Here is a 26,354-nt window from a genome sequence, read left to right as displayed (position 1 = left end):
AGAGGCTTTTTATATCACTGAAATGAAAATGCTTATTCACACTCTTCTGTTATACCCCCATCAGATATTTGTATTTTCCATGAGCTGTGCTCACAGCATTGCCTACTTGTGGCAGGTAGAAGCACTGCAGACTTTTATATACAGTATTAGACAGAGATAGATTATCTATCTGTATATCTCAAAGCTTGATTAAATCTAACTATTCAACAGTGACTCGTGGAAAGCTCCTTCACAGCTCTGAGTTCCCCCAGAGCGCAAATTTGTGGCAGCTGCAAGCTTTGAGAAAATACCAAGAATAAATCTGTGTTTTTTTATGGATAGAAACCTTTCTACATAGCAGCCCAAGTCAGTCCTCTGCAGTGAAACTTTAAAATTATTTTTCAACCATTTAACAAGTGCTGATTGCATTTATTTTCATCCTAATGTCTGTAAAGCCAGCTTTCCATATAATGACTTAAATAATCAACTCAGTGATATAGTTTTCAGGAACCATAATGATACTTACAGCATCTACAAGGTTTACCACAGATTTTGCAAAGTTGTTTGTGTACGCATGGGAAGAACGATGTTTTTTGAACTAAAAGAAAAAATTTAAAAGAAATTAGATTTGTTTCAGGAAATATGGAAAATGAATAATCTTAATACATGCTAAGGGAGAAATCACAAAAAAATGGTCTTTTCAGATCACAGCATGCCTCCTGAAGTCTATGCTTCTGTGAAATTAAATGAAAGCCTGTGCCAGGCTCAACAACATTTAACATGTACACATACAAAACATTTTAGTAAAAACTGTTCAGCCATGAAACAGGCTCTTAAAACTTTTTAAGAGTTTAAATAGTCAAATTTTTAAAAAGACATAATTGGGGCTAACGTGAGTTTTTCTCTAGAGCTCAAACTTATAAATGAGAGCTCAGAACTGTACCCTAATTGTCATGTTTAAACCTGACCATTTAAATACCATTCACCACTGACAGTGCACCACAACCTGAACTCTGACACCAAGAAGATGCCACCCTCTAATTGTCATTCTACATACAACTCTTTACCAACTTATCCTTTCACAATATAACCTACTTACAGCACCAAAGATCCACAACTACTAGGGTCGGGTATGCGCAGAAGGGTGAAAACAGAGCAGAGTTAAGCTTGCAGTGCTTTATCTGGGTTAAGATAATGGTGAGTGAGTGTTTGAGGGTGGAGAAATAGAGAATATATATTGTTAGAGGGCTTAACTTTTCATTTTCTTTCTTTTTGTGGATATATGTTGCATGTGTAGCAGACAAATGTTTCTGAAGTTTTTTGTGTATTATAATAAATGTGCTTGTGACTTTCTGTATATTGGTCTATCAATCTCTTCTGCCAACAAGTCAAACTTGCCAAAGATGATTGAGACTCAACAAAATCGTGAAGTTACAATTGTATTTTACAATATGATCTGCAAAAAGGGAAATTTGCGTCTTCAAAATGTTATGTACAATGAACTCAAAATCTGCACAAAACAAACCAGCTAAAACTTTTCCATGAAAAAGTTCTCACGAATTTCAGCTAATATTGCTTAATAGCAACAGGTCTTGCTACTAAAGAGTCATATTATGAGGTTCCCCAAAAGGTCTTATCTACGCCTCATTCTCAAGCATAGTAGACGATGTGAGACTGAGAGACAAGAGGGTTCATATGCCAAACTCTAAGCAACTGAGTTAGTACTCACATGCTTAAAGCCAGGCTCATGCTTAAATACCATCCTGAATCAGGGGGAGTAAAACAAAGACTCCCTGGACTCTAACAGACATGCCAGGAGCCCCTTACAGAAGGAAATTTAAAAATTACAACTATTTAACAGTTTTATCTAAACAGCCAGTTACTTTACTTTTCAAACTAAACATTATACAAATAATCTCTGAAAGCTGTTACACCACATTATATTGGTAAACTGTATACCAATTTTTCTTTTCATTCAGACCGATGCTATTTTTGCCTCACACAAGTCATTCAGTCAGTTACAGATGAAATGCATAGAGATGGTGCATTTCACCCTATCAGCTTTGATTCAAATAGCAGCTGCAGCCCATCCACTCCACTTGCACAAGGTGATAAGCCATTTGATTTGTGTAATCACTGATCCCATGGCCCACTTCTGTGGCCTATTTGAACATCACCGTCCTCAGTGGCCTATGCACAGCCAGTGCTGGGATCCCCACTTCTCACACCACATAGGGTTGGCAGGGGACCCTACCTGTGCAATTGCTCTTTTAGCAAATCACCTCATGCAGCACCAAACACAGGGCTTAAATGGTATACACCAGCACCAATAAAGTAGGTTTTGAGGTTTTTCCTTAGGGAACCCTTTAGAACTAGCATATATTTTACCCTTAACAAGCTGAAAGAATTTGCTGGAAGTGAAAACAGTATTCTTGTGTTTCATTCTTCATTAAAATATTTGAATACAGAGAGCTATACTGACAGTACATTATAAAATACCAGAGAAGTTCCAGAAACAGAAACTAAGATGAATATAGTCTAAAAATAAGGAATGTAAATAATGTATTTACTTGGGTCTTCATTGTTATAATGAGTGAAAGTTTTAAGAAAATATGAAAAGTGAGTTAAAACATTAAACAATTATCAATACTTGATACATTTCAATGTCTGAAACACTGCGTAAGAAGAGGATTTTTACAAAGTAAAATCTTACTGCAGGAGAAATCTGCCCTCTACTGGTAAGCAAAACTCTTAAGTATATGCTTATAAGCTCTGGATAGTACAACCCTTACTCACACTGGTGAACACTTACAAGTAACCTAACTTGACTTCTTGTCAAAAATGGCATTACCCGTTTCTGAGTCACTGATGACTCAGAAGCAGATGATTTTGAATGCTTATGGATCAATGTTCTAACAAATAAAGCACAAGATGGGGTACTAGCTGGTGTCTGCTACAGTTCACCAAATCACACTAGAGAACTGTATGACTGGCTCCCTTAAGAATCTATCTATCTAAAATCTAATACTGTATATAAAAGTCTGCAGTGCTCCCTTAAGAATCTATCTAGAATCTATCTATAATGTGTAAGGAATAAAATGGAGGATTCAATCTGAGTGACATGTTCTGGACTTCTCATGCTGCCAATAGTAAAACGTTCTTGGAATTTTAAAATATTATAGATGACAATTTCCTAATTCAAAAAGTGTCACTTCTAATAAAATGAAATTATATATTAGACCTTATCTTGACAGATAAAGAGGAATTAATCACAGATCTAAAAAATTAGTAGCTGCCTAGGTCCAAGTGCTCAAGGCTTGATTACATCTGTTATGTGCAAACAGAATACAGTCCAAACCAGTCATATGGATACTTGGTGCTTTAAAAGGGCCAGGTCTCTAAGCTGAAAACAATTATAGGCCAAATCAGCTGGAAGAAATAATTTAAAAAGAAAAATCTGAACAATAATTAGGAAATATATAAGAATATTTTACTGGATGCTCAAAAAAACCCACAATTCCACAATTGAGAAAGAAGGCTATACTGGTATTTAAAACACAAACAAACAAAAAACCTTGCTTAGCAATGAAGTGAAAGCAGCAGTCAAAAATAAAAAAAATACATAGAAATGGAAAAAATATTAATATAAATTAGAAACTAGAACTGTAGAAAATTGGTAAGAGAAGCAAAAGGACACAAGGAGAAATCTATGGCCAGCAGAGTTAAGGACAATAAGTTGTAGTTTATGCATATCTAGAACAAAAGGACTAGACAATGCAACTAGACAGATGCTGCAGAACTGTCAATAATAATGCAGAAAAGGCAGAAGTGTTTGATATATATTTTTGTTTGGCTTTTTTCAAAATACATATAATGTATTTTTATCTTATGATGATGAATACCTTCCATTTCAAGAGTGATTCAGGAGGATGCTAAAAAGCAACTACTAACCTTAAACAGTCTTAAAATTAGCAAGTCCAGATAATTTGCATCCAAGAGTTTTAAAAGAGCTGACTGAGGAGCTCTCTGGACCATTAATGTTGATTTTTAATAAGTCTTGGAACACTGTGGAAGTTCCAGGGGACTGAAAGAAAGCTAATTTTGTGCCAATATTTTAAAAGAGTAAATGGCACAACCCAGGTAATTACAAGCCTGTCAGACTGTCCTTGATCCTGGACAAAATAATGGAATAGCTAATATGCAGCTCAATAAATAAAGACTTAAAAGAGGGTAATATAAATAATGCCAGTCAAAATGGATTTAAGGAAAATAGATCCTGTCAAAACTAAGTTCTCTCTTTTTTTTTTTAAAGTAAGATTTAAACTTTGACTGATAAAGGTAATAGTGTTGAGGAAATATATTTATGATTCTGAAAGACATCTGACTTGGTACTACATGACATTTAGATTAAGAACCTAAAAAGATACTAAATTAACATGGCACACATTAAACATATTAAAAACTGGCTGATAGGTCTCAAAACATAATTGTAAACAGGGAATCAAGTACATGTGTTTCTAACTGGATCAGTTCTCGGCCCTGCGCTATTTAAAATTTTTATCAGCCACCTGGAAGAAAACAAAGCACTCCTGGTAAAGTTTGCAAATGACACAAATAATAGGGGAGTGGTAAATACTTAAGAGGATAGGTCACTAAAAAAGAGTGATCATAGAATCATAGAATATCAGGGTTGGAAGGGACCTCAGGAGGTCATCTAGTCCAACCCCCTGCTCAAAGCAGGACCCATACCCAATTAAATCATCCCAGCCAGGGCTTTGTCAAGCCTGACCTTAAAAACTTCTAAGGAAGGAGATTCTACCACTTCCCTAGGTAACGCATTCCAGTGTTTCACCACCCTCCTAGTGAAAAAGTTTTTCCTAATATCCAACCTAAACCTCCCCCACTGCAACTTGAGACCATTACTCCTTGTCCTGTCCTCTTCTACCACTGAGAATAGTCCAGAACCATCCTCTCTGGAACCACCTCTCAGGTAGTTGAAAGCAACTATCAAATCCCCCCTCATTCTTCTCTTCTGCAGACTAGACAATCCCAGTTTCCTCAGCCTCTCCTCATAAGTCATGTGTTCCAGACCCCTAATCATTTTTGTTGCCCTTCGCTGGACTCTCTCCAATTTATCCACATCCTTCTTGTAGTGTGGGGCCCAAAACTGGACACAGTACTCCAGATGAGGCCTCACCAATGTCGAATAGAGGGGGACGATCACGTCCCTCGATCTGCTCGCTATACCCCTACTTATACATCCCAAAATGCCATTGGCCTTCTTGGCAACAAGGGCACACTGCTGACTCATATCCAGCTTCTCGTCCACTGTCACCCCTAGGTCCTTTTCCGCAGAACTCCTGCCTAGCCATTCGGTCCCTAGTCTGTAGCTGTGCATTGGGTTCTTCCGTCCTAAGTGCAGGACCCTGCACTTATCCTTATTGAACCTCATCAGATTTCTTTTGGCCCAATCCTCCAAATGGTCTAGGTCCCTCTGTATCCTATCCCTGCCCTTCAGCGTATCTATCACTCCTCCCAGTTTAATATCATCCGCAAATTTGCTGAGAGTGCATACACACTATCCTCCAGATCATTTATGAAGATATTGAACAAAACCGGCCCCAGGACCGACCCCTGGGGCACTCCACTTGACACCAGCTGCCAACTAGACATGGAGCCATTGATCACTACCCGTTGAGCCCGACAATCTAGCCGACTTTCTACCCACCTTATAGTGCATTCACCCAGCCCATACGTCTTTAACTTGCTGACAAGAATACTGTGGGAGACCGTGTCAAACGCTTTGCTAAAGTCAAGAAACAATACATCCACTGCTTTCCCTTCATCCACAGAACCAGTAATCTCATCATAGAAGGCGATTAGATTAGTTCCGCATGACCTTCCCTTGGTGAATCCATGCTGACTGTTCCTGATCACTTTCCTCTCATGTAAGTGCTTCAGGATTGATTCTTTGAGGACCTGCTCCATGATTTTTCCGGGCACTGAGGTGAGGCTGACTGGCCTGTAGTTCCCAGGATCCTCCTTCTTCCCTTTTTTAAAAGATTGGCATTACATTAGCCTTTTTCCAGTCATCCGGGACTTCCCCCGATCGCTATGAGTTTTCAAAGATAATGGCCAATGGCTCTGCAATCACAGCCGCCAATTCCTTTTGCACTCTCGGATGCAACTCGTCTGGCCCCATGGACTTGTGCACGTCCAGCTTTTCTAAATAGTCCCTAACCACCTCTTTGATCTGGATCCTGACCCCCCTGCACCTCAATCCTCTGCCCCAGCCCTAAGCCCCCTCCCACACTCTGAACCCCTCAACCTCACCCCCACCACATGAATTTTATTATGTACACCAGTATAGAGGTGATGTGTCACACCTCACCTCCCTATTGGTGCACATAACAAAATTAATTCCGCACATGGGTGGGAAAAATTAGAGGGAACGCTGGTTCTGAGGTGAGCACACAAATCTCAGATACCCAGCAGGCTGACATCACTGCTACCAGGAATGTAACTTTCCAGGAAAGGAGAAGGAGGGAGCAAGAAGCCAGAGGCTCGAAGGGGGGACCCATGAGCTACGACAGCACCAGATTCAAGTCCCATGGAGGCACGGGATCCCTAACTTATGGGTAGAGGCTCTCAAGGTCCTTAAGGAATCTGGCTGTGATATCCTAAGCGAAAACTGACCTGCCATCCAACGGCGGGTGGAAGGCTGAGATGACTGCAAAATGGACCTTGATTGATGAAAGGGACAAGCCCGGGATCTTGAGATGGAGGAGGCAGTCCAGAATGAGCTGCAACAAAGTTCATTCGGGGCGGACACCTTTATCCACAATCCAGCAGGTGAACCGCTTCCACTTGACCATGTAGATCGCTCTGATGGAGAGCTTCCTACTTCCCAACAAGACTCACTGAACCTCAGCCGAACACTGGTGTACCTGCACATTTATGCAGCCAATCCGTCAGATGCAGCACCGCCAGGTTCAGGTGCAGAAGAATGCCGTGGTTCTGGGACAACAAGTACATCCCAAGCAGCAGCTGAAACGGGGTTGCCACCAAGAGGCAACACTGCTGAACCAGTGTTAGCACGGCCATTCCAGCACTATGAGGATGATCTTTGCCCTGTCTTCATGAGGACCCTGGGCAGCAATAGCACCTGAGGGAAGGCATACATCAGAACCCCCAACCATGAGAGCAGGAAGGCATCCGACAGGGATCCTCTGTCCATGCCCTGAAATGAGCAGAAAACTTGGCATTTACTGTTCTGCCTGGACGTAAATAGGTCCACCCCACTTGTGGAAGATAGAACTGACCACCTCCGGGTGCAGGGACCATTCGCGAGATGAGAGTGTCCTGCTGAGGCGGTCTGCCCAAACATTCTTGGCCCCGGGAGGCGAGCAGCTACGAGATTGACATCGTGCTGCAGACAGAAGTCACAGAGCTGGAGGACTTCTTGGCAGAGGGCAGATGACCTGGCTCCATGTTGCCTGTTGATAAAGACGACTGTGGCCATGTTGTCTGTCAGGATCTGAACCACCATGCCTCGTATGTAAGGCAGAAAGGCCTGGCAGGTTAGGTGAACCTCCCTGAGTTCCTGGACATTGATGTGCAGGGACCGATCGTGACTGGACCAACAACATTGCGTACTGAGATTGCCCAGGTGGGCTCCCTATCCCAGGTTTGAAGTGTCAGATACAAGAGTCACCAATGAGACTGGGACCACGAAGGGGACTCCTTCCAGGACCAATGAGGGATCTTGCCACCAGGCGAGAGACGATAGTACTCTGTCTGGAATCCTGAGCACCCCGTCCATGCTGTGCCAGTTGGGGACACAGACTGACACGCCTGTAGGGGTCTGAGGTGGAATAGCGCATGCCGAACCACGTACGTGCATGCCGCCATGTGACCTAACAGTCTCAGACACGTGCGGGCGGTGTTGAGCATTTGGGCAAGCAGAGATGAGATGAGGTCCACCAGGGCTTGGAATCTATTCTCAAGGAGCAATGACTCTGGCTCGAGGGGAGTCAAGTACCACCCCGATAATTTCTATGCATTGCACTGGAGTCAGGGTTAACTTTTTCTCGTTTATTAGTCGTCCCAGGTCTCAACAGGTGCAACAGACCGGACTGAGATGCCTCCACATCTGATCTGAGGACCGGCTCCTTATCAACCAATTATCGAGGTACGGGTAGATTTGGACTCCCCAACGTTGCAGGTAAGCAGCCACTGGTGCTATACACTTTGTGAACACACTCAGAGAGACCAAAGGGCATTGCCGTGAACTGGAAATAACACTGGCCGAACACGAAGTGGAGGAAGTGCTGGTGCTCCAGGAAAATGGAAATATGCATCCTTTAAATCGAGGACGGCATACCAGTCACCCAGATCCAGGAAGGGAATGATGGAGGCCAGGGAGACCATGCAAAAGAGAAGGTTACTCACCTTGTGCAGTAACAAAGGTTCTTCGAGATGGTTGTCCCTGTGGGTACTCCACTTTAGGTGTCTTGGCACCTTGCGCTTGTAATCAGAGATTTGTAGTAGCAGTGCCCCGGTTGGCCGCGGTAGGCAGCTACTTAGCTTGCGCAGCCAGCCGTCCCTCAGTTCCTTCTCTACCCCAGAGAGTCAGTGTGAAACTCCGAAGTAGAGGGGAGGAGGGAGGGTAGTGGACAACCATCTCGAAGAACCTCAGTTACTGCACGAGGTGAGTAACTTTATCTTCTTCTTCGAGAAGTGTCCCTGTGGGTGCTCCATTTTAGGTGACTATGAAGTAGTACCCCTCAATGGAAGACGGGGCTTCAGAGTATCTTCGTTGATGTGGATAGCACTGAGAGTCCGAACTGAGTGTTGGCAGAGGAATGTTGTTCCAGGGCATAATGTTTGGTAAACGCATGGGCCGAGGCCCAGGTAGCCGCCTGCAAATGTCTACGATGGGTACATTATTGAGAAATGTACTGAAGTCGATAGAGCTCTGGTGGAGTGCGTACGAACCCCAACTGGAGCTGGGATGTTGCTCTGATGATAGCACAGATGGATATAGCCAGAAATCCACGTAGATAGTCTTTGTTTAGAGATGGCCTCACCCTTCCATCGCTCTGTGACTGATAGAAAGAGATGTGACGATTTTCTTAATGTCTTTGTTTTTTCTAGGTAGAAGCCCAGAACTCTACAGATGTCGACAGTGTGAAGAGATGCCTCCCTGGCATCAGTGTGCAGTTTCGGAAAAAACATAGGTAAGTAAATGGATTACTTTAAATGAAATGAGGGGGCTACTTTAGGTATAAATTTAGGGTGTGCTCTTAGGATCACTTTGTCTTTATGGAATGTAGAATGCGGCCAGTGTGCCATTAGGGGCCCTAGCTCCCTTACTCTTCTTGCTGAAGTGATCGCGATAAGGAAGGAGACCTTCATCGATAGATGTAGCAAATAAGCAAGTCGCAAGGGGTTCGAATGGTTTCCCCATGAAGGTGTGTATCTCAAGATTAAGGTCCCATATAGGAGTAGGGTGTTTTAGGGGAAGGTAGATGTGGGTCAAGCCCTTTAAAAATAGTTTAGTTGTTGGATGAGCGAAGACTGTGGTTCCATCTACCTTATCATGTAGTGAGGTGATCGCTGCTAAGTGTACTTTTATGGAGCTATTTGAGAGGCCTGCCTTTTTAAGGCCTAGTATGTAGTCCAGGACTCTGGATAGAGGGGCAAAATAAGGAGACATATGGTGAGCCTCACCCCAAGAGCAGAAACATAAACACTTATGAGCATATGTTTTGCGTGTGCTCGGTTTGTAACTATTCAAGAGAATGTCTTTAACCTCCTCAAAGTAATCCTGATCCAGGCCCTTTAGCCATGGAGTAACCAGGCCTTGAGGCAGAGAACCGCTAGGTTGGGGTGACTGACGTGGCTGACGTCCTGTGTCAGGAGGTGAGGAAGTAGCGGAAGGGTTCGAGGGGCTTTCACCACCAACTGTCTCAGGTATGGGAACCATATTTGCCTGGACCATGTGGGTGCAATAAGCATGAGCCTGGCCTTGTCCGATTTTGTGTAGCACCCTGCTCAATAGAGGAATCAGGGGAAACCGTACATTAGTGGTGCCTCCCATTTTGTAAGGAGGGCATCGCCCAGGGAGTGGTGACCAAGCCCCACTAAGGAGCAATACTGAGGGCATTTTGTATCGTGAGCCGTTGAGAATAAATCTATAGTAGGGAATCCCCACCGGTTGAATATGGTCACGAGGGTTGGGTAGTCGGGTTGGGTAGTCCATCTCCCACTCATGGGTTTGTCAGAAGTGTCTGCTCAGCTGGTCTGTCATGGGATTCTGAAGTCCTGGCAGGTAAGCTGCAGAAATGTCTATCTTATGGGATATGCACCACTGCCATAGGTGTAGTACATCGATGCAGAGAGGTTATGATTGAGCACCAACCTGTCTTCAAGATTGTTTGCGAGTCCTTTAAGGTATGAAGAGATGCATCAGTGCCCTTAACAAATAGTTTTTGGCCCTCAAAGGGCAGGTCCTCAACTGTGACTTGTACTTCCCTAGGGAATTCAGAGAGGTGGAGCCAGGATACTTGAAGCATGACCATGGATGTGGCGATAGAACAAGCTGTCCTGTCAGTGGAATTGAGGGAGGCCTGCAGAGCTGTTCTGGCAATTAAGGAGCCCTCTGCAACATTGGCTTTGTATTGTTTCTTTGCTTCCTCTGGCATTTGTTTGTAAGCAGAGTTAGGATGGGCTCCACCCTGACATCTGGTGGTGAGGTGTGGCAAGTTGTGGAAAAGAACTTCAGGGGCTGATCTCATTTGCATAGGCACACCCACCCCGCCTAGAATGAGGCCATAACTGCCCAAATGGTCACTTTGGCTGTTGTGAGATCCCCAGTGTCTCTGTTATTGGGGCGGGAAGAATAAATTGTTATTACCCTGATTATGGGAACTGTGCTTGGAACTGTACTTGGCCTTTTGTTATGATGGAGGGACTCACCATCAACTGAGTAGCACTCGCTAGGCAAGGGACATGGGTTCCAAAACTCTGTGAATGGAGAGAGACTTGAGACAGGTATTAGTACCTGGTGGTATGGGCCCCTTTGTGAGGGCCTGAAGCACCAATTGCACCTCTGTCTCTTTCCACTGTGGAATATCAGAGCTAATTTTGGGTCTATTAAGAGTCTTGCTACAGGTACTGTGCTGCATTCACTTTAGCCTTATGGTGCACCAGCACTAAGGCTCCCACTACTATGAGCTGAAATCACTGAGCACTGTGTCAAGTAGTGGGGAGCCGGAAGATCTAGAGTGCAGCGGTGCTGTTCGTGGATAGGCTGGCGGAGTGTTCGTGAGACAGCGAGGTGAGCAGAGCTGTCCGTGAGACGGCGAGGTGAGCAGAGTGGAGCCGGTCGTGGTGGAGCGGAGCTGTTTGTGAGACAGTGTAGCAGAGCAGAGCCCTGTGGGGCAGTCAGCTTCAGGACATGTAAGGTGCCCCTTACCTCTTTCCCCCACACACAGGCACATTTTAGCCAGACTGGGGAGTAACACTCTGCAGATGAACTTTTGAACTCTGGGGCTGGACTTTTTGGACTTTGGGTGATTTGTGGATTGCTGGACTCAAGAGACTTTTGGGTTCTGGGACTCAAGAACCCGAGGGAAAGGATGTGGCCCAATTTTCTGGGGTGGGTCTTTGTTCATGGTTTGGTTAATGAACACTAGTTGTGGTGTTTCCCCAATTTAATGCTGATGTTGTTTACCTCATGTTATTAAAGATTCTCTACTACACCGAGACTCTGTGCTTGCGAGAGGGGAAGTATTGCCTCTTTGAGGCGCCAGGGGGTGTGTAAGATTTTCCCAGGTCACTGGGTGGGGGCTCGAGCCAGTTTTGCATTTGCTTTGATGAGAGGGAACCCCTGTGTACTGAACCCAGCCCTTGCTGCTATCAACGTGGCCTGGCAGAAGGGTTACATGTTCAATAAAGGATGTCATTTTATTAAACAAGTTGTAAGTGTATTTCACTAACGGAGCGGAGTAGTTTGCTATGCGAAACTGCAGTGAGGCCAAGGAACAGGCTTCACGTCCAAAGAGCTCAAGCCTTTTCCAGTCGTTGTCATAAGGAGTGTTTTTTGACTGGTGCTGTTTTCTTTTTTGGTTTACTGCCTCTACGACCAGTGAATTTGGAGCCAGGTGAGTAAATAAGAACGCAGCTCTTTCACTGGTGTATAATATTTTCTGTCAGAGTGTTTACAGGAGAGTGGGACAGTAACAGGTGTCTGACATATTATCTTTGCAGGATCCATTATACAGCATTGATGGTAGAGCTGTCTTTGCTGATGGGGATGCCTGCAAGATGTCAGTAAGTTTGTGCTGGGTCTCCGGCAATTCTGCAACACTTTTGAATAAGCCCTGGAAGGACTTGAAGTCATCTCCTGTGGTGGGAGGCGGTGGTGTAATTATTTTGTCCGGGGACAAGGATGAAATATGGGTGGGTGGCAGTGTATTGCCTTCAGGAGCCTTTTCCTGCTCCTCTCCCTCTTCCTCCGGTGCCTCTGATGGTGGTGGGTTCATGGGTGAAGGGGACTGGGTGGCCCATGACGCTGGTAGGTTGGGGGGGGTTAAGATTCTGAGTTCTGCAGATTGCCCACGGGTCCCAGTATGGCCGATTGGGTGGCATAACAACGGGCAGTGGCATCCATGGTTTTGCTTCCCAGCTTTTCCCTTGCATAGTTAGTTGTTGGTGAGACAGTCCTGGTTTTGGAGAGGGATGACGAGGGGTGAAAAGGCTCGAGTCATCCTCTTCGTCCTCATCACTGGATAGAGGGGGTGCAAATCCAATAGGAGTGCCTATTTGGCTCAGTCCTTACCTGACTGGGGTGCCATCGGTGCCGAACAGAGGGGTTCCCAGCATGGAGATCACCAGACAGGAGGACCTGGCAAAGGGTTGCAGAACCGGGAAGCTCGGTGCCGTGGATGACAGCGTAGTATGCTCTGACGGTGCTGAGGTCTTGTTAGGCTGTGTATATGCAGCAGGTGGCGCCGTTACACTAGCCGGTGCTGAGGCTTTCTTCGGCACTCTCAGTGCTGAGTTAGGGAGCTTAGCTTTAGCTCATGCACCTGAGTGAGAGCCTGGCCACGTCGGTGTCTTGGCTCCTCAGAACGTCTCGGTACAGGACATTCCTGGTGCCTCTTGGACTGAGGTTGTCGGTGCCATTGGTACCGGAGCACATTTTTTGCCAGGAGACCACTTCTTTTTATGGGGATCTCTCCATGGTGATGACTGTGACCGATGTTTGGTCATCTTCTTAGGTGCAGGATCCTTAGACACAGTTTGGGTGGACCTCTTGTCTGATGCTGTTGCTGGAAACTGTTGGCCAGGAGGAGTCCTGGACTCTGGGTTGGAGGCTGGCCTGAGGGATTTCTCCATCATTAATCATTTTAGTTGGAGGTCTGTGGCTTTCAGTGTCCTGGCAGATAATTTCTTGCAGTGTGGACACTTCTGTGGTACATGGGTTTCCCCGAGACAGCGGATGCACTGAGTGTGACCATCCAATACAGGAACTGATAGCCTGCAGGTCTGGCAACGTTTAAAGCCGAGAGAACCAGGCATGCCTGTGGAGGTTCAGGTCTACAGAAAACGGTCGTAGTTCAGTCATCATTGTGGAGACCCACCAGGGGCAAGGGGAAGCTAATGAAACAAATAAATGAAATAAATAAATATTTGGTTGGGTTTTTTAAAGTGGGTAAATAAGGACGGAAACGGAAGAAAACCGACAAAGTGGATAAATAAAAGTAGGAATATAAGCAATTTACGAAATAGACGGGGGCGCTGCTGTCGCTCTGACTCAAGCCAAAGGCGGCAGAGAAGGAACTGAGGGACGGTTGGCTGTGCATGCTAAGTAACTGCCCAGAGCAGCACAAGACAGCTGCCACACATGCATGGCCAACCTGGGCACTGCTACTACAAATCTCTGATTACAAGCGTAGGGCATCAAGACACCTAAGGTGGAGCACTCACTGGGACACTCCTTGAAGAACTACTTCAACTTCTTGAGAGACGTGTTGAGGCGACGCAGGTCCAGGATAGGTCTGAGGCCCCCTTTTGCCTTCGGAATTAGGAAGTAGCAGGAGTAGAATCATCTGCCTTCCATGTTCCAAGAAACCTCTTCCACTACCGCAAGACTCAGGAGGTTTTCGACCTCCTGAACGAGGAGTTGCTCATGAGAAGGATCCCTGAAGAGGAACGGGGCAGGGAGATGCGAGGGATGGTCGGCTATAAATTGCAAGATGTAACCTGAAGAAATGGTACCGAGTACCTAGCGGTCCGATGTGATGTGGGACCAAGACGACCGGAAAGGGTGGAGGCATTTGAAGAAGGAAGGGGATGGATCCAGTACATTGGCTGGGCCGCCATCCCTGGGCGTACCCTCAAAACGGCTGCTTCTGGCCTCCCTAATTTTTGGGAGGGTCGGGCTGCGCCACTGGATGGGAAGGTGATGGATACTGTCTCTTAGGCCCCCTGTCCTTCTCCTTCCTCCTGTAGGAGCCTGACCTGGAAGCCCCCCAGGACCTAGACTGTGGCAAAGGAGGACGGAATGGCTTCCTGGATGCTGAGGGGTATGCAGGCCCAAGAAGTGGAGGGTGGCTCAGGAGTCCTTAAGCCAATGGAGCCTTGAGTCAGTTAGCTCAGAAAAGAGCCCTGTACCCTCAATGGGGAGGTCCTGGATTGTGGCCTGCATCTGTGGGGACAGCCCAGAGGCCTGCAACCACGAGCTGTGTTTCATGGCCACTGCTGACTCGATCACTGTTGCCGCCAAGTCCGTCACATCCCAGGCCATCTGGAGGACTCCCCTGGCCACTGCTGTGCCTTCGCTCACTAACACAGTGAACTCTTGGGCATGGTCCTGCGGAAGGGCCTCCGTGAACTTACTGAAGGAATCCCACAGGTTGAAGGTATAACGTCCCAGCAAGGCCTAGTGATTAGACACTTGGAACTGCAAGCTGGCCGTTGAATGAGCCTTTCAGCCAAACAACTCCAGCCTCTTAGCGTCTTTATTTTTCGGTGTCCCACTAACCTGTCCCTGCCTGTCCCTCTTGTTCACTGCGGACACAACCAGTGATGCCACTGTGGGATGAGTGTATAGATACTCAAAGCCCTCTGCAGGGACACAATGTTTCTTTTCCGCCTTCTTGGAAGTCAGCAGAATACAGGAGGGAGATTGCCTCAATGATTTGGCTATCTTGAGGACCGCAGGGTGGATGGGCAATGAAATCTGTGCTGGGGTGGTGGCCAAGATGACGTTGAAGAGGTCATCAGCCTCCTCAGCGACCTCCTCAATTTGCAGGCCAAGGTTCTCTGCCACCCATTTAAGAAGGGCCTGGTGTGCCTTAAAATCGTCTGGGGGACTGCTAGGGTGCGGTGTCCTGGCGACTGCCTCGTCCGGGGATGACGACGAAGATTTTACCATCCGAGAGAGGGCGTCATCCCCTTCTTTCGCAGGGGAAGGTTCCCTCGGTGCCGGGATGCAGTGCGCTGCCTTGGCCTCCGCCTTGGTACCGCGTCCCAACTGTGGTGCCGGCAGTGCTATGGCGGGCTTGCCCGATGTGGCCAGGGAGGACTGGGAGTATTGGACCGGCATCACCGGCACCCCCATGGGTTCCAGTATGACCACTGGGGGGCCCACTGTCCCTGCTGCATCGGTATCGTGGCTGGTGCTGCCTCAGTCTCCCTCATTGGTGGGGAGCTACCCCTTCTCAGCGATGGGCTGAAGTCTGAAGTCTCTGGTGACCATGGCGGGGCTGTTGAGGCCTGGGTCTGTTTGCTGACCCTGGAGAGCGAGCGGCGGGATGATGGTGAGTTGCACTGCCTGCCCAAGGAACAGTACTGGGACGAACAAGACCGATGCCGAGATCCTGAACCACCCCTCCAGGACAGCGACCAACGCCTGGGAGACTGCCTGGGAGAGGGTGACTGGCACCGTGGTGAACTTTAGCTGGAGGATTGCCGGTACCGTTGGTACAGGGAACGGTGCCTCAAATCTGGAGTCCCACGCCTAGTAGGTGGAGATCTCGGAGAGCTGGGGCACGGTGCAGTGGTCCGAGGTCATGGCGATAGGGGCCTGTGTCTGTGGTTTCGCAACCAGGAGAGTTCTGCCAGGCTATGCTGCACCTTCGGTGCCAGGGGTGGAGCCACTTTGGTCACCTGGTGTGGCACATGCAGCACCGGTTGGCTTTGCTCTTTAGCTGTTGGGACAGGTTTGGGCACTGAAGGCCCCATGATAGGCTGGGAGCCCCTGTCGCTGCCTGGAGTGGGGGGCAGGTCCTGAGCCGGGCTGGGAGGTCCAACCTCAGCGGCACCCCGGAAAGCCCCAATGCGGGCGCATGGCCTGATAGAGGTCCTTTGCCCGTGGCCCCTCTGTCCTCAGTACAGAAGGACTCCGCATCTTCTGCCGCTTCTTTGGCACTGGTGAAAAGGAGCAGTGCAGGGCTAAGGCTGGTGCCAGTGATGTGCTGTGCACCAAGGCCAGGGGTCACCTAATGAAATTAAGAGGCAGCAGGTTTAAAACAAATACACAATAAACCTGTGGAACTTGTTGAAAGGAATGTAACAAAGGCCAAAAGTATAAATGGATTCAAAAAAGAATTAGATAATCTCATGGAGGATAGGTCCATCAATGCCTATTAGCCAAGATGGTCACGGTTACTACCCTGTGCTCTGGGTGTCCCTAAACCTCTGAATGCCAGAAGCTGGACTGGATGACAAGGGATGGATCACTTGATAACTGCCCTGTTCTGTTCATTCCCTCTGAAGCATCTAGCACTGGCCACTGTCAGAAACGGGATAATGTGCTAGATGGACATGTGGTCTGACCCAGTATAGCCATTCTTACGTTCTTATTATTCAGGTTGTCAAACAAGATGATTGCAACAGTTTCTTCTGGCCTTAAAAATCTAAGAATATAGTAAAGAATCTATGAATTGGCATCATGGAAATTACTCACATGGATTAAGTGTTCTCCAATGTACGGGTTACATATTCTAACCTTTAAAATTTAAAGGGTAAATATTGTACATTCACAAATGCTTCTTTTAGAGCTACTTCTACAATCTACTCTACAAACAAAAAATTCTGCAGGGTGTATCAGAGAGTGAAATTTTCCCTTTAGCTGTATTGCACATCTTCACGGTCTTAAATATATTTTTCTAGTCAAAGAACAAGAGTTTGTAGTGCATCTAAAGAATTAAGAAACATCTGGTAGGAGACAATTCGGACATTCTACTGTTTGTGTTAAATGGGGAGACGGGACAAAGAGAGAGAGAAAGACAAGGGAGAGAGCGAGAGATTGGCAGCATACTCGTACCCTTAGTCCACGTTATAGGCCTAAGCACATGGTTTTGGCACTCAGATATTTCGGTTAGGCTCTTGCTACCAACAGGCGGCACTTCGATAGGCCGGTCTTGTATTATTGAAAAAATTACTGAGTTATTATCCAATGCTTTTTAAAAAATAACACTTAAACAGGTACTTGCTGCTCATTTTTTCTGAAACCTAAGTGCTTGAAAAGATATGTACCTACAGGCACATATACTGTAGACATGTAACACTAAAAAAATAAACGGGATAAATAATTTGAGCTTGCAAATGAGGTCAACAGAAATTTTCAATACATTCTTGTAAAAAAAGTCTGCAGGCTTGTTCCCTTCTAAACATCTAAATTTTACAGAACGCTGAGGCGCAAATCAAGCCCCCCTACTGAACAACATGCAGCAGGACCAAAGTTAAGGGGAAAACTCCATAGTCTTGAGGCTACAGGAATTCCACTACATAATGTGCCGGTGTAGGGAGTAGATGGGCAGGTTTTGGGGCCCCATGTGGTAGTCGGGGGCATGGCCTATTCAACCCATAGGTAACCTGAGAATTGGGGAATTTCCCCAGGCACACCACAACATCTGTTGAGAGACCTAGTACTTCTATACTACTCCCCAGGCACCGCCTTTCTGATTTAATCTGCTGAACAGGCAGGGTGCTGACATTTTGATAACCCTATCTTACTTGGCACAATTAATGAAAGCAGTAACATTTAAATAGCAAATGTCAGCTGATCTAGTTTCTTTAATATCTCCTAAAGGAAAAGAAGAAATCAGAGCAGAATTCTTTGTAAATGTAACATATCTTGCTTAATCCAATGGCAAGATTTATTGTTTATTTCACTACCCTGCCTATTTATAAGCATGGATTTACCAGGAAGAGGAAAAAAAAGAGAGATAGCCTCACATGCATATCTTACTGCCCATATATCAAAGCTTTTTACTCTAAATTGTGTCCTACCGGTCTCAGCCTGTTTCTTTAATCCTTAAAAGATGGAATTTAATTTTTAAATTCTAACAGTACTGCCAATTAACATAGTTAAATATATGTTAACATAGATCTTATCTATCTACACACACACACACACGTATATACAATACTAATAATACATATTAAAACACTAATATACATAATATATATTAATTTGGTAATGTTTGTAAAGAACTTTAAGTATTCAAAGTGCTGTCTAAAATGCTACGTATTATTATTCACTACTATGGGCCACACAGTGTCTTTCAGCTTAGCACTAGGTATCCCCAGGGGTACAGCACCTCAGAGACACTCCTCAGAAGCACGTCACCCTATTCCTGTCTTGCTCTGCGGGAGAAGTACATTTCTACACCCCTTAAAAGGATGTAATTTATTTTCCACATTGCACAAAGCTACCTTATCTTGCTACCAAGAAGGGGTATAGATCCTCTCTCCACACCCAAAAATCTGTGCCAAAGAGTGAGGTACTCAGATATAGAAACTTAGACAGACAGGTATGGACCAGCCTCTGAATCAGATCACAAGGAAGATTGACACTGAATCTATATCCTTACCATTTTATGGTCATTGACAATCATGAGCTCCAGATATTTCATCTCTTCAAATATACCACGAGATGCCTGTTGGATTTAAATATACATTGTGAGAAATGACAGTGTGATGGTAATTTTTAAAAATAATTCTGCAGCTGGCCTAGGTATCTAGTAGCAGTGAGAGAGCCAAGTTTGTATCCCTCACTGGCTTCAATGGGACCACTCACATACATGTTATTCGAAGTGAATAAGTTTGCCAGAATTGAGAAAGCTCTTCAACTAGTGTAAATTGACATAGCTCCATTAACTTCAATGGAGTTACATGGATTTACATCAGCTGAGGATCCGGATCATTTCATTTAGAATAAATTCAGATCCAAACCTCTTTGGCCAAAGTTTAGAGAAAAGGCTATTGTTTCCATAGAACTTAGTGTTTAGAAAGACCCAGAAAACAACGTCCCCCTTGCTCCATTGCAATATTTACTAGACCTAGGAAAAAAGTGATTTTTTAAAAATGGTAGGGTTTGAAACCCCACACATTGTGCTGTATATTCCGAGGAGAAAGCTGATCTCATACAGACAAATGGGTACAAATTAATATTAATGAAAGCTAAAACAAGCCACAAGCACATGTATGTAGACAAAATGAAGTCCATACTGATGTACCTAAACTAGTTATAATGTGTATTGTGTCTGCAGACTGTGAGAACTGTCCGTATCTTTTTTTCTAACCAACCCAATTTTGGATCACACATTTATTACTTTTGGCTTTGTCCATACTACTTAATGAGCCATGTGACCATAGGAGAGGGCATCTATATAGTAGTCAGGGTTGTACTCGGTCCACAGTAGTATCAGGCCTTAATGATCATTGAAATTTTAATCACACTTTCACTATCAAATTTCTGTTCAAACTGTACACGGTATTGCTGTCACTCTATAAACTATATCTATTTTATTTTGTACATTCAGGTTCAAACATAATGGTGTCATTTGGTGGAAAACCGTACTGTATTATAAAAATATGAAAGACAGATATTTTAAACTTTGGTTCAAACATCCAAAGGATTTTGTTTTCTAAGAACCAATGCTCACTTATAATTAAAGAATTTGGAAATTTATGCAGCACTGCATAGGTCTTAACTTGGTGTCACACTTACACTCACGGCCCTCTTTCTTCTCCTTTTCCTGAGCCACTGTAACTCAGACAGGAAGGACCACTCAGAACTAGATTCGGTCTCTGAAGAAAATAAAATTAACAAAACTTAAATAATTTAGCATTTATACTGGAGCACATGCAGTTTAAACCCTTGTAACCATGGAAACTGTTTACAGTGAGATTAATTAATATCTCTCTGTATCTAAATGAAAAGATGGAAAATTTCAAAAGTTAAAAAATTTAGTGAAATTCTAGGAACATTCGATAAAACATTATAGAAATCATTGTGATGTGGACACTTACCCAGTGGGAAATGGACTAAGAACACCTAATTCACAAATATTCCCTTTTAAAGGTGAATTGCAAAGCATTCTTTAAAATTCATAACTTTTAAGGATCCCATACAAATAACAAAGTACGTGAATAGATTTAAAATTACAAATTAAACATGCACTAAAAAGGGACATAAAGAGGCTAAGACCTGACCATACAGTTTTGCTTTTTCTCTTTCATGTGTTGATGACAATCACTAGCATCCAAAAAATAGCAGCTTACTAAAGTACTAGTGATGAAACCAACAGCTATTCTCTGCCAGAAGAACCTAAACACAGGTCTTGATAGGTAAAAACATTTCAGTTCAATTTTAACATTTCTGAAATTCAATGTGATGATAATAAACTTGGTATACAGAAGTCAACTTGATAATGGTCTTTTTTCTTATTCTTCTAATAGTTCAACAGTTTAACATAGGCTCAATTAACCTGAACCTCAAACTATTTACATTACAACTAAAATTATTTTTGTTACTGAAAACATAATGTAACCAATACATACCAGCATTCTTCATTTGCCTCAAGGTTTGTGTTCCCAAAGTCCTCTGGATGATGTGTGGCCTGCCTGTGCTTTTCTAAAAAAATAGAATGTATAAAAACATTTTCAACTTATTAGCAATGCCAAATGAAAAGAAAGATGCACTTATTACAGTAGATTGATATCTTATTTGTTCTTTTTCCTGAAAGGAAATAGCAATATCCACTGACATAAATGTAACATCTTTACATTGGTGCTATGTATACTTTACCTGGATAACTTCTAAGCATTAGATTCTTAGAATATTAATCCAAACATGAAAGCCTGCACAATTTAGTATGATGTACTCTTCAATTGTAGAAGGCCTTATTTGGAAAACTCTCTCCCAGAACAGGTTACAAGCTCCTGATTAACAATGCTTATCTTTCTCCAGGGCCAGAAGAGGTGAGACAAGTCTCTCATTAGGATTGGTGGATCAGGCTTCTTGCCTCTATGTCTAATCCTGTCTCAGCTATTGACTGGCTGTGTGGTGAATCACTTGGCTGCTCTGCCTCAGTTTCCTAATCTAAAACACAGACAATATTTATCACCTACATTACAAATGGTGTCATAAGGATTAATTCATTGGTTATAAATCTCTTTGAGATCCTCAGAGAGAAGACATTAATAGAGTAGGCAGTATTATCTCAAGAATCCAAATTCTACCCTCTGCATACATACATATACCTAGATACAGTCTTCCTGCACCTGGTCAAAAATAAAGATATGCCTATTATAAATCACAAAGACTAGCTACTTAATTGTATTGAAACTTAACAGAAAAAACAGTAAGATTTATGTCTCTTTCAACATAATTAATGCACAGTGCCATAAATCTATATATAGGACAAAAAAGAATAAGTATTTTGAAGTTTTCTCCTTTTAAAATGATAAATCTGATAAATCTCACAGTTTAATACATGCCTCATGGATCTCGGTCTCCTCTCCCTTGTCATTCCATCACTTGACCTTGTCAAGGCAAACAATGCTTTTGAAAAGACAGAATGCTATTTTTGTGTAACTCCTGAGAGATTTGTATAAAACATGGAAGTAAAATATTCAAAAATTCAAACTGCACATGTACAGTAAATATGATTTAGTTTCATATACTGCCTTCCATTCTTAAGGTATCCCAAAGGACTTAATCAACAAAACAATGAGAGCAACACTCGCAATCAAATAACTGGTGTGGACATCTATCTCAGGTATTATGCCCGAAGCGGGCGATCAGGTGCCTAACTTGCACTGACTTTCAAGTTGGGTGCCTCACTGCCATTTATGGCTCTGAAAATCTCCCTACAGGCATTTTATTTTGGTCAGTAAAAGAAAGTAGTTTTATTGAGAACAATACCCTTGCCTCAAACTATCCTCTATGCTCTTTAAAACTTCCACCTGGACACACAGAGGTGGCAGAGGAGATATTTTAAAATCTTCCATAAATTACAGTCATTTTACAAAGTCTAAAAATAACCCTAATTATTTCTTTCTATTGCCTCAAGCTCTGTATTGCAGTGTCAGCATAAAAAGTGAAATTTTACTGTCCTAGTCGAAGAATATCCTAATTGTATGTCTCCTAATTAAGGAGGGGTTACCAGATCCACAATGACAGGTTTCAGAGTAACAGCCGTGTTAGTCTGTATTCGCAAAAAGAAAAGGAGTACTTGTGGCACCTTAGAGACTAACCAATTTATCTGAGCATAAGCTTTCGTGAGCTACAGCTCAACATACGGTCAGTTTTCAACCAATAGCCAGTGTCATATATAGGTTACATTTAAGTACAGTATGTAGCTTTGTAACAAGGAGTCTTGCTCCAGCTGCCACACTAAATGGTTCCTAAATTATTTTCCAGTGGACTATCATTCCAACTAGGATTAACATTACCTGAAGCATCTTTGGGCTGGGAGTCACAACAGATCATTCAAAAGATATTCAAAGAATGTATTATCCTATACAGTATTCTCTGAAAGTATTACTTATCACACACAGACTAATGATCTTGCAGTTCCTTTGCGGGACTCTGTTGTCATGTTTACTGTTACCAAGAGAGGTTTCAAAAGAAACCAACAAAAATTACAGCATTTTGTGTAATTTATCATGCATTGATGAGGTGCCAGGCAAGATACAGAGCCTGAAAATCCTCATCTTGATATCTCTTGGATACCCAAAACCCAAAAATGTCTCTTGGAAATCAAATGCAAGTGCAGAAGTATCCCACAGGAGAAACATTCCTGGACTATTGTGCTGAAATTTGTAAACTAGCCTTTGTAAACAGCTCTGTTTACATCAATGCCTTCAGGAGCAACAGTACATACATACTATACTTAAAGAGAGCCACAAGTTAAGTAGACCAGGCTCAGAGTGTGAAGAAGATATTTGGGTAAATATATTCCTAAACCCTGACTCAATTTATTCATCTATTTGTATCAGAGCCATTGCATACAGGCACTACAATCCTCTGCGACAACTATCCAGCTGCAACACTCTATATAGAGTGCCTGACCTCAGCTCCAAAACATAGGTTTTCACCAAGTCAATGATAGGATCAACTAGCTCAAAAAGTAGAGGAAATTGGTAAACACTTTTATAGTCCACAAATCATTCACCATGGGAATAAGCCCTTAGAAGCCACCAACATGAATGGCCTATTCCCAAATCTAAAGTGAATTTAAGATTAGAAAATTCAAGTTAAAAAATGGAATTAAAAATAAATCTTTAATAATTCAGATTTGAAAGTTACTTGTCAGAAACATACTGACATTTAGGCATCTCTGTAATAAACAAAACCAAAAATATTACAAATCAGTATAAACTTACTGCACTGTGGGTCAGATCCATTGGTTCTATGAAGTACTCATACGTGCTATCTTCAAACATGCCACTGGAACATTAGAAAGAAAAAGGAAGAGATTTAGGACCAATACAAGTACTAGGGAATAATTTTAATCCAACAAATGGTCTTTGGTCAAATAAATCCAATTGTACTATTTAAAACTAGTGAACAAGCCATCATAAAAATTTCCAGTTGTAACTGGCAAAATATAGTAGTAATGCACATCTGCAAAATCAATTTTGTGCTAGACAGGATCCTTAGTAATAGAATACTTGACACAACAATGGAAAGAGTCAAGATTTGATCTTGGTCGTTCCTAAAACACCAATTAATATGCAGAAGACAACAAACACAGCTGAGTTATATACACATAATCAACAAAGAGCTGTTGACCATATACTATCTTACATTATTTACTTACATAAAAAATAACAATCAAAAGACTGATTTTTCAAAACTATAATTCCTGGTATGACTGTATACTGGAATCATAGTAATGCAGGGTTTCTCAAACTTCATTGCACCACGACCCCTTTATGACAACAAAAATTACTGCATGACCCCAGGAAGGGGGACCAAAGCCCGAGCCCCACTGCCCCAGGCAGGGGGACCAAAGCCCAAGCCCCACCACCTTCAGCTTCAGCCCTGGGTGGTAGGGCTCTGACTTTGGCTTCAGCCCCGGGCCCAACAAGTTCAACGCCAGCCCTGGCAACCCTATTAGAACGGGGTTGCGACCCACTTTGGAGTCCTAATCCACAGTTTGAGAACTACTGTAGTAATGTGAAGAGCTGAAGTCTGATTTTTGTTCATATTTCTGACCTCTTATTTATTTTAATCAGCCACCTTGATCAATTTATTTCTAGGTATTTACAATCTGCAAGGGTTTCTCTAGACAGCACCAAAAATTTCTAGTATCTCTAGTGCTTAAATAATGAATTAATAGCAGTGGTTAAAGCCAGGTATACAGAAGGTAGGCTCTGTACTGTACAGGCTTCCCCACTTTGTCTTGCCAATGCACCTCACTCCTGACATAGAACATTTCTACTATTACAGTCCTGAACCTGTCTTGAGGAAAAAACTGCTGAACACTGAAGAACTAAAGGGAACAGAAAAAAAAATCAAAAGATACAGAGAAGCCATCAACCAAAAGATAAAATCCATAGACAGGGCAGAGGATATAAGCAGTTTAAAAAATGGCAGTGCCAATCAGAAACTCCTTAGCTGAGCATGGTCATCAAGGAGTTGACAGAGAATACTTTAGAGGAGTCATTTAGATAGTAGCCAATATTCTTAAAACAAGACTGGTCTGCCTGTACCTCAGAATGCCAAAAATTTGAAAGCTTGGAGAATTTCAGTCTGTCTCATGCCAAGAGATGAGACCCAAGAACAGGAATCCAAGACTAGCAAGCAGTTAATATAGTCTCTTTGGAGGAATGAAGATTTGCACTCACTTAAGTCCATTACATGTTGAAAGGGCAGCTTTGGAGTTCTGGACACCTCTGATGTTTCCATGATAGTAACAGTGCTCTCCACCCTAAAGATGTTAAAGAAAAAAATAAATACATTAAATTATCATTTAATTCTAACTGAAAAATGGATCCTACACACCAGGTGAAGAAATTTCAAGGGAAGAGTCTGTTACGTTAACAGCCACTGAGTCTCCTCATCACGAATAAGGGGAAAAATATTCGGTGCTTAGAAAAAAGTACACGAAAGCTTATGCTCAAATAAACTGGTTAGTCTCTAAGGTGCCACAAGTACCTCTTATTACTTATTTATATATGGGTTCCAGTCATAGCAAAGGTTGGCCTTTCCTTACTTTAAGTCACAATGCCATTAATTATTTTGTTTCCTTAAAGAGTAATTTCCCTCTCAAAAATGATTCTTTAGATGTGGTATTATAGGGATCCATATTTATGATTTCTCAGTGATGGCCAAATCAAAACTGTTGAAATTACAAGTATTTTTAATTATTTTTTTAAACACTAACCCACATAAGCTCTGCCTCGAATCTGAAAGTCAAATTTAAGGTTGTCTTGCTAAAAAGTCTTCAAGAATGAAACTTTATATAATGGGAACTTTAATTAAACAATATGGTTACTGATGCATGACTAAGGAAGAGAATACTGCTCAAAAAGTCAGAACTGTATTGTCTCTACTATGCAAACTGAGGTAAACACTAGTAAAAACTTGATTTTTCAACATAAAAATATGTGACAGTAAAATAAACAAGGAGCAGATCATTTGACTATGATGATGATATTTGTACATATCAGTAGACAATACTGAGACAAAACCCAGACCTTAAATAAAATGTATTAGTAAAGAGCCACAGGTATGTTGGGCACTTCATAAACAGATATAAATGCAAAGTCCATGCCTCAGAGAACTTACAGAGTAAATAGTTAACCTTCACACACAAGGAGAAGTGAGAAGCAAGACAAGAAATGACAATATGAGCTTCATCCATGACAAATTTGTTCTGTTCTCCTTCAGCTCTGCCATAATCATGGCCAAACAGCACTATTTCTTCAATTTCATTGATGAACATGTGCACAGTCTCCATCACCTACTTTGTCACCATCTACTTCCTCTCACATAAACAGAGCTTTTTTCCCCATCAGAAAATTTCTGAAAATTTTTTAGCACTTCCTGACCAGCTCCCATT

At 43.1% G+C, this 26,354-nt stretch overlaps 1 protein-coding gene across 10 annotated transcripts in view; it reads right to left on the bottom strand.

Moving 5' to 3' along the window:
* The window catches only part of ADAM23 (ADAM metallopeptidase domain 23), a 181,748-nt gene that overhangs the window by 79,243 nt on the left and 76,151 nt on the right, over positions 1 to 26,354 (bottom strand). For all 10 annotated transcript variants that reach the window (XR_012664448.1, XR_012664449.1, XR_012664450.1 and 7 more), the window contains exons 5-10: positions 25,138 to 25,220; positions 23,671 to 23,734; positions 20,842 to 20,914; positions 20,009 to 20,088; positions 18,870 to 18,935; positions 506 to 577 (exon numbers count right to left, since the gene is read on the bottom strand). Coding sequence is in view for 7 of the 10 variants with exons in the window: in XM_075118099.1 (XP_074974200.1) it covers positions 506 to 577; positions 18,870 to 18,935; positions 20,009 to 20,088; positions 20,842 to 20,914; positions 23,671 to 23,734; positions 25,138 to 25,220 (438 nt within the window). In the remaining 3 variants the exon portion in view is untranslated. The remainder of the gene's footprint in view (positions 1 to 505; positions 578 to 18,869; positions 18,936 to 20,008; positions 20,089 to 20,841; positions 20,915 to 23,670; positions 23,735 to 25,137; positions 25,221 to 26,354) is intronic.

This window comes from Caretta caretta, chromosome 11 (genome assembly GCF_965140235.1).
Source record: "Caretta caretta isolate rCarCar2 chromosome 11, rCarCar1.hap1, whole genome shotgun sequence".
NCBI lineage: Eukaryota > Metazoa > Chordata > Testudines > Cheloniidae > Caretta > Caretta caretta.
The sequence above is the reverse complement of the archived record's forward strand: the minus strand, read 5'-3'. Positions and strand labels throughout refer to the sequence as shown.